Below are 13,560 nucleotides of genomic sequence, written 5' to 3'. Positions count from 1 at the left end.
TAATATATGAATTATATATTATATAATATATAAAAATGACAAGTGCCATAAAGGAAGAATGCTAAAGAAGGAAGAGTTTTTAGCATGCTTTATCTAATTATGGGCAAATAAATGTCTTTCTCTAGTAACTTTCATGATGAATTAGAATTATGGAGTTACTAAAGTGTTATAATGTTTATAATTCACTTTTTAATTTTATTTTTTTGAGACAGAGTCTTGCTCCGTAGCCCAGGCTGGAGTGCAATGGCACGATCTCGGCTCACTGCAACCTCCACCTTCCAGGTTCAAGTGATTCTCCTGCCTCAGCCTCCCTAGTAGCTGGGATTACAGAAGCGTGCCACCATGCCGGGCTAATTTTGTATTTTTAGTAGAGACGGGGTTTCTCCATGTTGATAGGCTAGTCTCGAACTCCTGACCTCAAATGATCTGCCTGCCTCTGTCTCCCAAAGTGCTGGGATTACAAGCATGAGCCACACTCAGCCTCATAATTCACTTTTAAATACTTCAGTGTAGGAAGTATGACAAATACATAAGCTGGTTTTTATCCTTACCCTTAGAGGCAATCAGTTAAATTTCAATTACTTTTAAAAAATCACAAAGAGTGGTTAGTTAGCCTTTGAAAGAACTGAATCAGGTGTTCGCACTCCAGTGTACCATATAGCAACTTCATACAACGTTTGCTGAATTTCCATCAGAGATCTTATTAACTAGCCTAAGGGATATCAGAAATAATTTTTTATTGATGAAATAGAGTTCAAGATACTAGCTGGAAATCATACATTGGCACTCCTGCTCTTGCAGAACAAGGTGTAAGAATTGGCAGGCCCAGCAGTTAACAACTTTTAGGGCAGCACTTTGTGCTGGACTTTGCACCAAATCCAACTAGAAGGCTGGCTGAACTCTGACCTTAGAATACGGCTGAAACTGCCTCCAGCAGATCTTTCATGCAAGTATTTGTCAGAGTACCTACAGGATAGAGAGCTGAAATTTCACCAAGCATACAAGAACAAGTTCTACAACTTTTTTTGTGCCTGCTTGCTAAAAAGACATACATCTGTGTGGCAGATTTTGATCTGGGACTTGCTTTCATTATGGCATCCCACCAGCTAGGGGAGGTTATGAAGAGGTTAGTAGAGCTATCTTAGCTCTAATTGTTAGAAGTTTCTTGGCAATTATAAACTCTCCAGTTGGCTTGGAAAGAGAAGTGTATTTCTAGGATCTTTCCATTCCTTTTAAATACAGAACACTTCATGTAACATAATTATTTCCTAACTTTCTAAAAATAATTTAGTGCAAAAATAACCTTAAAAAACTAACTACTTCTGAGCAAGAAACAGAGATTAAAAGCTAAGTATTCTTTTTTCCCCCCAGATCAAAGGAAAGTAGAAACTTACCTAAGATGTAAGAGTTTGGGGAAAGACAAAGATTGGGAGGATCCAACTGTATGATCATACTGAGGTTCTGATCTAGAAAGTAAACACATCTGATAATGAGTTTATCTGTTAGAAGTATAACATAAAATTATACTTTTCCCAATACACGGTAATTTTTGCCTCCAAAACAAATTCAACAGCCTAACTACATCTGCCTTTATTCAACTCACATTAATCATAGGAAAGGTAATTCTCAAAGACTTCTTTGGTTTTTCTGAATCTTTTAATAAAAATTCAACTTTACTCTGAAAAGACATAATAAAATCTTTTTTTTTTTTTTTTTTTGAGACGGAGTCTCATTCCGTCGCCCAGGCTGGGTGCAGTGGCATGATCTCGGCTCACTGCAAGCTCCGCATCCTGGGTTCACGTCATTCTCCTGACTCAGCCTCCTGAGTAGCTGGGACTACAGGCATGCGCCACCACGCCCAGCTAATTTTTTTTTTTTGTATTTTTAGTAGAGACGGGGTTTCACCATTAGCCAGGATGGTCTCAATCTCCTGACCTCGTGATCCACCGGCCTCAGCCTCCCAAAGTGCTGGGATTACAGGCGTGTGCCACCACGCCTGGCCAGGTATAATAAAATCTTTAACACTTATACAATATCAGAGATTTTCACCCAACCTCTATATATAAGCTCTTCAAACAATCCTAACAAGACATACAAATCATTACCTTAGAGTAATCACAGGGAGAGGTGGCAACGAGAGGAGTTTCTTGAACTGATGTGTACTTATAACTTCTCCATCAAAGTTCACTTCCCACATCCTAGAGCCTGGGCGAGCACAATATATCAGAGGTTGCTGGCCCCCAGAACATCTTCCAGGAAAGAAACAAGCTCCATATTCTCCATCTCTTTCCTTGTTTCCAATTTTCCAAAACTTTTCTCTAACATCCAGAAAGGAAGAGAAAGCAGATTTACTTACAAAAAAAAGGCAAAAACAATGGCACTACAAATCAGCATGGGCATAATAACTCCACTCACAATGCCTTCTCCTTCATTCATATTAGCAATATACTGAAAAAAACAAGAGAATGGAAAGATCAAAATAGGGTTCTGGCTCCGATTTGCCATTAGCTATTTCTGTGACAGGAAGCAAATCATTTCATATTAGTACTTAGTTTATTAGCCACAGAATAAGAGGCTCAGAATCAATGTAAAGGCCCCTTTCAAATCTAAAAAGTGAATGCTACTGAACTATTTCGTACATCCTTGAACCCTACTAATTGCTTCTAAAGTCACTTTGTAAAATGTTCTTTGGACACTCTATGGAAGCTACTAATCTAGTTCTCCAACCCTGTCTCCAAGTCACTTCCTCACCACAAACACCCAATAAACTTACTTTTTCCTCAAAAACCCAGGTCCTTCTGAAACTCTGCACCTTGGAGTATTCTGCTCCCTTAGGATTACATGGGTTAGATATATAAAAGAGCTCAGTACACTGCCTGGGAACATGGAAGGTGATAATGATGAGGTAGATGTCTCTTCCTAAAAACTCCTGTTACTTACCCTCCATGAGTCCATCATTCCTCCTCAGAAACTTTCCCTGATTCCCATATATGGAATTACATGCTTCCTATGCTTTGCTTTCATAGCACTTATGACATGATATATGGCAATTATGTCTATTTAAACAGCAAATCATGACTTTTCAGGGCAAAGGACACTTCTGATTCCTCTTTGGTTGGATTCCCAGTGTGTAGCACAGTGTCAGGCCTACAGAAAGCACTCAATACATTGTAGAGTTCCATAAACTCAATCTCTTTTATTGAAGAGTGATCTAGTATGCTCTCTAGCATGAATTTACTAGATAACCTCAGATAATTCAATAACTACTTCTGTAGTTACTTGCTTTATGAATAAAACATAACATTTGCTTTACTTTAAGAACATTGGTGTAAGAGTGCTTTGAAATGTATACAGAGCAGTACAGGAAGTAGTGGTTTTATTACTTATATTCCTTATTTGGGAAATAAAATATGTTTCTTCCTTATTTTATATATTTTATGATACCTAATATGGTGCTAAGGATCTGGAGGACTATAATAAATGTTTGCTGAGTGAAAAATGCAATCAATTCATTATCATTTGTATCCTCATTAATCTTACTTTCTATTATTTTTCAAACAATATGTCACAGGCCCAAAGTTGAGTATTTTCACATATGCTACCCTAGTTAATCCTTAACACTAAATTTACATGAAACAAAGTCATATCTATCACTTTGGCTAGTCACTAGGTGAACCAGCTTTTAAAAATATATATACATACTGTTTGTTGGGAGGGAAAATAGGTTGAAACAAAAAGATTTTTTAACGTAAGTATATATTTTATTATACTATCCATGTCCCCAAAAACTGAATTCTAGCTAACAGAGAGTAAGCACATCTAAACATGTTATTTTTACAAGAGGTTCTAGGCTACTGTCATCCAACTTTAGTTATGAAATAGGTACACGGGGGTTGATTACACAATTCTCCCTTCTTTTGTGTAGGCTCAAAACTCTCCATGACAAATTTTTAAAAGGAGATGGTCCTGAGAAATATGATAGCTGCCACGTCCAGTGAAAAAAAGAATGGCCAGTGAAAATTTCCTTGCAGTGAGAATGGCTGAGAACTTTGGCACAGTGATGCATAATACTCATTTTCAGCTGTCTGCTATTCTGCTCTGGTATTTCACAGCTACCTCTAATGCACTCCTTTGCCACTCATTGGACCTCTGGCTCTATCTACCCTTGAGATTTTGATGAAATACTTATCTTCGTAAAGCTCTTATTCTTCATCCAATTTTACCCTTTAGTAAAATTCTATTAAAATAAAACAAATCTTGAAAACAACAAAACTCAAAGAAGCCTTCCTGCTTCCGCATATAAAAACAGGCCTTTGGCCTTCTCTCATAGCACTTAGAACACGCCTCACCAGCAACGGGCTCACGGAATACTTGTCTTAGTCACCCACTGGACTGTCTTAGACTCCTCTACCTCCTCTCTGCTCTCTAACATCAGCTTGCATACAACTGATTCCGTAACATCTGTAATAGCCAAGGGCAGTGGTTCTTGCCTGTAATCCAAACACTTTGGGAGGCTGAGGCAGGAAGATCACTTGAGCCCAGGAGTTCAAGACCCGCCTGGGTAACATGACAAAACCCAGTCTCTAAACAAAATACAAAAAATTAGCAGGGCATGGTGGCATGTGTCTGTAGACCCAGCTACTTGAGAGGCTGAGGTAGGAGGATCGCTTGAGCTGGGGAGGTCAAGGCTGCAGTGAGCCATGATTACACCACTGCACTCCAGCCTGAGTGACACAGTGAGACCCTGTCTCAAAAAAACAAAAAAGAAAAGAAAAGAAAAAAAAAATCTGTATAACTGATTGATGGGGCTTGGGGTAGATAACTTCTAAGTTCCTCCCATTTCTAAAAGTCTGCATTTCTGGTGACTAATGGATGGCCAATATACCTCTCAGTGTCACACAAGAAGGATCGAGTTAGTGAAGATATAAGTAGCCTTCCATCCAAATAATCTAACTGTACAACACAGGAGTCAACTGTTGTTATGGTCTGAACAGGAAACATCACAAAAGCAGCAGCTGCCTAAAAGGAATGTGAGAAAGAAATAAAGTTTATTTAATCATAACATACACATGTGATCTCTTCCTCTTTACCTTGTAAATAACTTGAATAGCAAAATAAAATTTTCAAATAAGCCAAAATTTAATTTGCTTGTAAGGATATCGAAGTTTCACTCACTTAAAAGTTGTATTAAATAATTTGGTACGTTAACTGCAGAAGGGAATTCTTAAGGCTCTGTTTGTGATCATCTAATCTTAGAGGTTAGAATGAAAAAGATGAAGCAAGCTTTAGAACTTGTTAGTCAGGCGTGGTAGCACAGATCTATAATCCCAGCTACCCGGGAGGCTGAGACAGAAGGATTGCTTGAGCCTAGGAGCTTGAGGCTGCAGTGAGCTTTGACCGAGCTACGATATTCCAGCCTGGGCAACAGAGGAAGAACCTGTCTCTAACTAAATAAAGTTCTGGAGTATGTGAGAGAATTTTTCACCTGTAGATAGTACTTCTCCCTTTGAGAAAAAGACAAAGTACGTTTACTATGTATAGGGTTTCTATATTTTAGATCCAAAATATATTAAGAATCAATTGATAACTTTGATAGGTCATGATGGCAAAAACCAGAAAAATATTCTGATGTGTTCATTAAAATAAAGTAATTTAGCCAATAGACAGGTGCAGTGGCTCATGCCTGTAATCCCAACACTTTGGGAGGGCAAGGTGAGTGGATCACTTGAGCCCAGGAGTTCGAGACCAGCCTGGGCAACATGGCAAAACCCTGTCTCTACAAAAAATTTTTAAAAATTAGCCAGGCGTGGTGGTGCATGCCAGTAGTCCCAGCTACTCAGGAGGTTTGGGGTGGGAGGATTGCTTCAGCCCGGGCGATCAAGAGTGCAGTGAACCATGATCTCACCACTGTACTTCAGCCTGAGTGACAGAGCAAGAACCTGTCTCAAAATAAAATAAAATAAAATATAAAATTAATTTAGCCAATAGTAGTTAGAGCCCTTCTTTTCCACCAGGATCCTAAATAGAAACAAGCCAATGCGAGACAAATCCCTCTACTTCTGCTGTAATGGCCCTGGAGGAGCAGGACAATGAGAAGCTGGTCTACTCTGTCTTAATGACAGACTGGAGCATTCTGTTAGGGTAAACTGAGTCTCAACCCTTCTACTCAGAAAGAACTGCAGCAGGAAGCTTGAGAACCTGCAGAGCAGAGCAAAGCCCGAAGGTGTCTTCAAGATTCCATTCAAAATAAATTATATCCATCCTGATAAAAACAGTATTCCTAGACCTATGAGTTTCTTCTACACAAGAAGCGGAGAAGACCAGGAGCCTGAGCAATTGGTGTCATTTCTATGTCTGTCATTTGATTCACACCAATAAGAAATAGATTTCTTTTCTTTCTTAATAGCCTTATACTAAAGAATGCTTTAAATGAGCCATGCAGGTGAATCAGGAAGAACTGCAATAGATAATGTGCAAAGTACTGAAGTTAGCTCACAAAAGCCATTCTGTAACAGCACTGAGCTATAACAGGCTACCATATGTACTATATAAAAACAGGTCTCCTCAAAATCTCCAAGTCTGGACTCTGGATTAGTCTCCCAAGAAATATAGTAGATAAAAATCACATTCTTTAATTGGAAGTTTTTTAAGACACCTTGTATCTCACTACATACACAAAGAATGGGACTGCTTCTCACCTTTGCTTGTTTAGAAGTACTGAGTTTGATGGCAGAAACCTTCCCGGCATGATCACCTACAAAAACTCTAAGAATAGCTGTATCCCAACAGAGAGCTGTGACTCTTCGGCCTTTGTGTTCTGAAGACACATAAATTTGTTCTGGTTTCCCACGACGCTCTTGATTTAATTCCCAAACAACTACAAGACCTTGACTGCAAGAATTGAGTCACAGAGGCAAACTTTTGGCAATGATGAACAAGGTAGAATTTAATTGCATCACAGTATCAACTATACTAAATACATATGTAACTCTTATTCTTCAGAAAAGAGGAAGTATTATAAAAAGTCAAGATATTAATTTCCTTGTTTTAGTCACCAAACCAGTTTAATAGGAGAAGTTAAATGATCTAAATTATCTCTGTTCCCTTTCTCTTTTAAGGCCTTTGAAATGTTGTAACCTCAAATTAGCATTTTCTACAAACACTCGGATGACCAGCTGTCCGTTCTCGTTTGCTGGGTACTGAGAGATTTCCCGAGACACAGGAATTTCAGTGTTAGAACTAGGACAATCCTAGGCAAACCAGGATGGTTGGTTACCCTAACAAACACATTAAATAAAATAATTAAATGTGTCAAATTAAAATGCATTTGAAAAAGGACAGACGGTTTTAGAATAGATTCTTACCTGGTAGCTACAGCAACATAATCATCATCATGTAAACAACAGGCAACTTGAGAAATTGCACCTTCCTAGAGCACAAAAGAAAAAATATTTTTTAAATCTCAAGTTTTACATTATTATTTTTTTATTTATTTATTTTTTGAGACTGAGTCTCGCTCTGTTGCCCAGGCTGGGGTGCAATGATGCGATCTCGGCTCACTGCAACCTCCACTTCCTGGGTTCAAGCAATTCTCCGGCCTCCGCCTCCCAAGTAGCTGGGATTACAGGTGCCCACCAACACGCCCAGCTAATTTTTGTATTTTTAGCAGAGACAGGGTTTCACCATGTTGGCCAGGCTGGTCTCCAACTCCTGACCTCAGGTAATCCACCCGCCTTGGCCTCCCAAAACGCTGGGATTACAGGCGTGAGCCACCGCACCAGGGCACGTTTTACATTCTTTTATTCCAAACGATTATTTATATTGGAGAAATTTGCATTTATGAAAGAGACTCCAAATGGTATACGACAGAGCTGCCCTTAATCTTACCCTGTGTGAAAGAAAAAGCCTGTGCTTCCAACCTTCTTTCTGAATGAGATGGAGTCCTCCTCCTGAACTGCCCAAAGCCAACCATTTCCGAGACACAGCTATGCTTGTGCACTAAAAACATGTAAAGAGAAGTGTGAGATGATCACAGCTACTTAACCAAATAGACTATCCACTGAAAATAAATACTGAGGATTTATGCATCAGGCTCCTTCCCTCACTTTACCCTCTGCCCAAATGGACACAACATGACACTTACTCTCTAATTCTAGAATAGTAAAAAATACTGAAGAAAGAACATTTTGTTTTTAAACTTCTAAACAAATCTCACAAAGGCTGAATAGGCTCCACCGTGTGAGTAATTTTCCCTTGGCAAAAGCTGGCTGTTAGACTGTTCATATTTTGTGTAATTTGGCTAGGTCATTCCAATGCTAACTACAACAATGGAAGACCGAGGAAGTGACCAGAAGATAAAGTAACCATGTTAAACATTCATTCATTTACATCACTTCTGATCTGTACAAACACCACAAAACATCCGCAAGTCTTAGGGTAGGTGAGACTCCATCAGAGGATGCAGTAGCCATGCTGTGCCCAATACTCTGTGGCAAAATTATTAGTTGGTTGACTAAGAGACATTCCCAATCCTCTTCAGTTTTGCTGCTTTTCACTACAGAAGTTGGAAAACCTAAATATTCACCTTCCCAGTTCTCTAGCTGCCAAGCGTTGCCATGCAACTCAATTCTAGCTAATATGACCAACACAGCTGAGGGCTTCTCAGGAAGGGAAGCTTTACCTTTCCAGATAAGAGGCAGAGCCTGTAGAAAGCCTTTGCCCTTTGCCCCCACTTTCTTGAGATGTTAATGAGAACAGTAAGACTGGAGACAGGACATACATTGCAAATGCAACTAAAAGCTAACATATGTACAATGGTAGAATGGGAAAAATGGGAGCCAGTTATATCATTGGGCCACTACACTAAACCCAGAACACTAACCTCCTATGAGATTATAAACATCTTTATCACTTAAGCTCCTATTAGTATGTTACACCATACTGTAACTTGCAGCTGAAAAAATGTCTGATGTCAAGCCTCAAAACTGTTACTCATATTATTTTGTCTATCACTTCCTATTTTTCCCTTTCCTCAGATGCTAGTATTTCCTTTAGGGCAGTAGCAAAAGTATAAAAATGAAATTATTTTGGTACTGGTTATGAAACTTTGTTTTTTACCACATCATTCCTGAGTTTAATCAAAATAACTCAGAGATTGAAGGAAGTACATAGTTCTTTGAATTCCAAGGACAATCAAAACACATAGCTATTGGGAAAAGAAAAATAGCTCAGGGCAGTCTGAACTATGTGAAGTATGCAGGTCCAGACAGAAATGAATATGAGATATCAGTCATGCCCCCACTCGCGGCACCCATGCCTGGGGACAATTGTTTAAAGTCATTTTGTCACTGACTAGCTGTCTCGCCTGTTAACTTCATGTCACTGAAATCTGTGATACTAAGAACAATGTATAGCCAATCAATAGTTTTTGTTATTTTAATATGTTATTGGTAAACAACTCAGAATCTGCCTCCTTTTCCTTTAAACATCCACTTGGGCTGGACAAGGTGGCTCACGCCTATAATCCCAACACTTTGGGAGGTCAGAAGTTCAAGACCAGACTAAGCAACAGAATAAGACCCCAGCCCTAAATTAAAATTTTTTATTTTCAAGAAATCCAGGCCAGGCGCAGCAGCTCATGCCTGTAATCCCAGCACTTTGGGAGGCCGAGGTAGGAGGGTCACGAGGTTAGGAGATCGAGACCATCCTGGCCAATAAGGTGAAACCCTATCTCTACTAAAAGTACAAAAATTAGCTGGTTGTGGCAGTGTGTACCTTTAATCCCAGCTACTTGGGAGGCTGAGGCAGTAGAATCACCTGAACCCAGGAGACGGAGGTTGCAGTGAGCCAAGATTGCGCCACTGAACTCCAGCCTGGAGACACAGCTAGATGCCATTTCAAAAAAAAAAGGCCTGGTGCAGTAGCTCATGCCTATAATTCCAGCACTTTGGGAGGCCAAGGCTGAAGGACTGCCAGAGCCCAGGAGTTTGAGACCAGTCACAGCAACATAATGAAACCCTATCTCTAAGAAATTTACAAAAATTAGTCGGGCCATGTGGTGTGGTGCACGCCTATAGTCCCAGTTACTTGAGAGGCTGAGGCAAGAAGACTGCCTGACGCCAGTTCAAGGCTACAGTGCACTGCAGTGTGCTATGACTCAGCTATGATGACTGTGAATAGCCACTGTACTCCAGCTTGGGCAACACAGTAAGACTGCACCACCCCTTGCCCCACCATCTGTTTCAAAAAATAATCACCCAGCACGTTGGGAGGCTGAGGTGGGCGTATTACTTGAGGCCAGGTATTTGAGAACAGCCTGGCCAATATGGCAAAACCCCGTCTCCACCAAAAATTCAAAAATTAGCCAGGCATGGTGGTACACACCTGTAATCCTAGCCTCTCTGGTGGCTGAGGCATGAGAATCACTTGAAACCAGGAGGCAGAGTTTGCAGAGAGCTGAGATGGTGCCACTGTACTCCATCCTGGGCAACAGAGCACGACTCCATCTCAAAAAAAAAAAAAAAAAAATCCACTTGTAACTGCTGCTAATTAAAGTGTATATTTAAAACAACTTTTATCTATGTTCCCAGGTTGTAATCCTCAAGCTTGGCCCTAATAAACTGTCTGCTTATATTATTTTTGCCTTTGTTTTGTTTTTTGGGTTTTTTTATTCCTTTTGAGATAGGGTCTTGCTGTGTCACCCAAGCTGGAATGCAGTGGAGCGATCACAGCTCACTGTAGCCTCAACCTCCCTGGCTCAAGCAATCCTCCCAACTCAGCCTTCTGAGTAGCTGGGACCACAGGTGCCCACCACCATGTCCAGCTAATTTTTGTATTTTTTGTAAAGATGGGATTTTGCCATGTTGCCCAAGCTGGTCTCAAACTCCTGAGCTCAAGCAATCCTCCCACTTCTGCCTCCTAAATTATTGGGATTACAGGTGTGAACCACAAAGCCAGGGCACTTGCCTCAGCTTCTTCCTCTTAGGTTGACATTCTGCCCAGAGCGAACTAACTTTTGCTATGTTCCCTAAACTGAGGGTTACACCAGACTCCCTGTTTTGGAATGACCGTAGTATAACTGCAATGATTCATGTTATTCAAAATGTAATGGGGTTATTGGGGCTCAGCAACCAATACCCCAAAATATGGAGCTTTGACATGCTGACAGTTCTCAGAAGTTGCCTCAAAATCAAAGTCCCTTTAACCTTGTCTCGTTTCCACCTCTCCACCAAGCACAGAGAGGGACTCTCTCCAGAGGAATTTCCTTATCTGACCAAGAAAGCCTCTTTCCAAAAGGTACAGGCTCAGTGGCTCATGCCTGTAATCCCAGCTCTTTGGGAGGAGGCAGGAGGATTGTCTGAGGCCAGGAGTTTGAGACCAGCCTGGCCAACATGGTGAAACTCCGTCTCTACTAAAAATACAAAATATAGCCGGGCATGGCGGCAGGTGCCTGTAATCCCAGCTACTCGGGAGGCTGCGGCACAAGACTCACTTGAACCCAGGAAGTAGAGGTTGCAGTGAGCCAAGATCGTGCCACTGCACTCCAGCCTGGGCAAGGGAATGAGATTCTATCTCAAAAAAGAAAGAAAGAAAGGAAGGAAAGAAAGGAAAGGAAAGGGAAGGAAGGAAGGAAGGGAGGGAGGGAGGGAGGGAGGGAGGGAGGGAAAGCTTCCTTCCAAAAGAAATGCAATTGTCCTAAACACTTTCCCTAGGGATCTCATCAAATTACCAGGAAAGATCAACCACTAGAGAAGAGACTGGGAGTGATCATCATGCCCAGATAGACTTTTCATTTATTCTTCTGAAGGCAGCTCCAAGAGTTCATCCGGGGGATTTTACCTGATTGTTCCTATGCAGCTCCATCCCTCACCTTCCCATGTCTGCCTCCCACTTGCTAGGTCTATTCATTCTCCCTAATGATTTATTGCTACTCAGAACAATCATCTACATTCTCCATATCCCCACTTCCCTATGAAAGAGGGTACATACAGCCAGGCATGGTGGCTCACTCCTGTTACCCCAGTGCTTTGGGGAGGCCAAAGGCCAAGGCACAGGATTGCTTGCGGCCAGGAGTTAGATGCTATCATGAGCTATGGTCTCACCACCGTACTCCAGCCTGGGCAACATAGCAGGACCCCATCTCTACAAAAACTTTTTAAAAATTAGCCTGGCATGGTGTCGAGTATGTTTAGTCCCAGGTACTCAGGAGGATGAGGCAGGAGGATTACTTGAACCCAGAAGTTTGAGGTTACAGTGAGCTAGGATCTCCCCATTGCACTCAGGCACAGGCAACAAAGAGAACCTGTTTCAAAAGGAAAAAAAAAAAAAGAAAGGAAGATTTTATATGCCTTTTCTCCTATTAATCTTACTTGTATTAGTTGATTTTCAGCAAACCTTCAGAGGGTGAAGGGACAGTTTTCTCTTGGTCTTTGTGGGATATACTCATTTATACCATTTTATTTTCAATTAAATACATTAGCTTCTGAGAGAAGACAGCAACACTAACAGGGGAAAATGAAGCAAGTCAGTATCAGGGTTTCCAGGGATGGTAAATTAGAATTCAAAAGATAGCTCAAAAAATAAATCAAGAAAGAGCTATGAAAATTATACCTCTATGTAAAGTGTCAACCTAAAAGGAAGAAGTTGAGGCCAAATTAACATCGAGTTTATCTGGGCCAAGTTTGAGGACTGCAGCCTAGGACACACTTCCAAGTTGCCTTGGTGAATGCTCTGGAAAACAAGAAACTCAAGTTCTCAGAAGAGGCTGTTTGTCAGGAATTCTCATTGGCTTACAGCAATAACATTGATTAGTGATTGGCTATACACTTTTGAAGTATAAGGTATACTGCATTTTATCACTACTTGGTGTCAGTTAGTCTAGTGCCCACATAGCAAGTAGCTTCAAGAGGTAATTAATTAGCTCAAACAAGAGTGATAAGACCTGTAATCCCAGCACTTTGGGAGGCCAAGGCGGGCGGATCACAAGGTCAGGAGATCAAGACCATCCTGGCTAACCTGGTGAAACCCTGTCTCTACTAAAAATACAAAAAAATTAGCCAGGCGTGATGGTGGGTGCCTGTAGTCCCAGTTACTCGGTAGGCTGAGGCAAGAGAATGGTGAGAACCCAGGAGGCGGAGCTTACAGTGAGTAAAGATCGTGCCACTACATTCTAGCCTGGGTGACAGAGCGAGACTCCGTCTCAAAAAAAAAAAAAAGAGTGATAAAAGACTGCTGTTTCACTCCAATGCTTCTCTGGGCCTGACAATTTTTTTTTTCTTGAGGCAGAGTCTCACTTTGTTGCCCAGGCTACAGTGCATTGGCATGACCTCGGCTCACTGCAACCTCCACCTCCCGAGTTCAAGTGATTCTCATGCCTCAGCCTCCCGAATACCTAGGATTACAGGCGCATGCCACCTTGCCCAGCTAAGTTTTGTATTTTTAGTAGAGACAGAGTTTTGCCATGTTGGCCAGGCTGGTCTTGAACTCCTTGCCTCAAGCGATTCTCCCACCTCAGCCTCCCAAAGTGTTGGAATTACAGGTGTGAGCCACCACACCCAGCCT

The 13,560-nt window shown here is 41.1% G+C and overlaps 1 protein-coding gene across 3 annotated transcripts in view; it reads right to left on the bottom strand.

The window, feature by feature from the left end:
* Positions 1-13,560, bottom strand: part of HPS5 (Hermansky-Pudlak syndrome 5) — a 44,552-nt gene that overhangs the window by 26,109 nt on the left and 4,883 nt on the right. For all 3 annotated transcript variants that reach the window (XM_011992922.1, XM_011992924.1, XM_011992923.1), the window contains 6 exons: positions 7,888-7,998; positions 7,365-7,429; positions 6,699-6,891; positions 4,886-5,019; positions 2,106-2,318; positions 1,395-1,466 (listed from right to left, as the gene is read on the bottom strand). In XM_011992922.1, coding sequence (XP_011848312.1) covers positions 1,395-1,466; positions 2,106-2,318; positions 4,886-5,019; positions 6,699-6,891; positions 7,365-7,429; positions 7,888-7,998 — 788 coding nt within the window. The remainder of the gene's footprint in view (positions 1-1,394; positions 1,467-2,105; positions 2,319-4,885; positions 5,020-6,698; positions 6,892-7,364; positions 7,430-7,887; positions 7,999-13,560) is intronic.

Source organism: Mandrillus leucophaeus, unplaced genomic scaffold (genome assembly GCF_000951045.1).
Source record: "Mandrillus leucophaeus isolate KB7577 unplaced genomic scaffold, Mleu.le_1.0 Scaffold420, whole genome shotgun sequence".
In the NCBI taxonomy this organism is placed as follows: Eukaryota; Metazoa; Chordata; class Mammalia; order Primates; family Cercopithecidae; genus Mandrillus; species Mandrillus leucophaeus.
The sequence above is the reverse complement of the archived record's forward strand: the minus strand, read 5'-3'. Positions and strand labels throughout refer to the sequence as shown.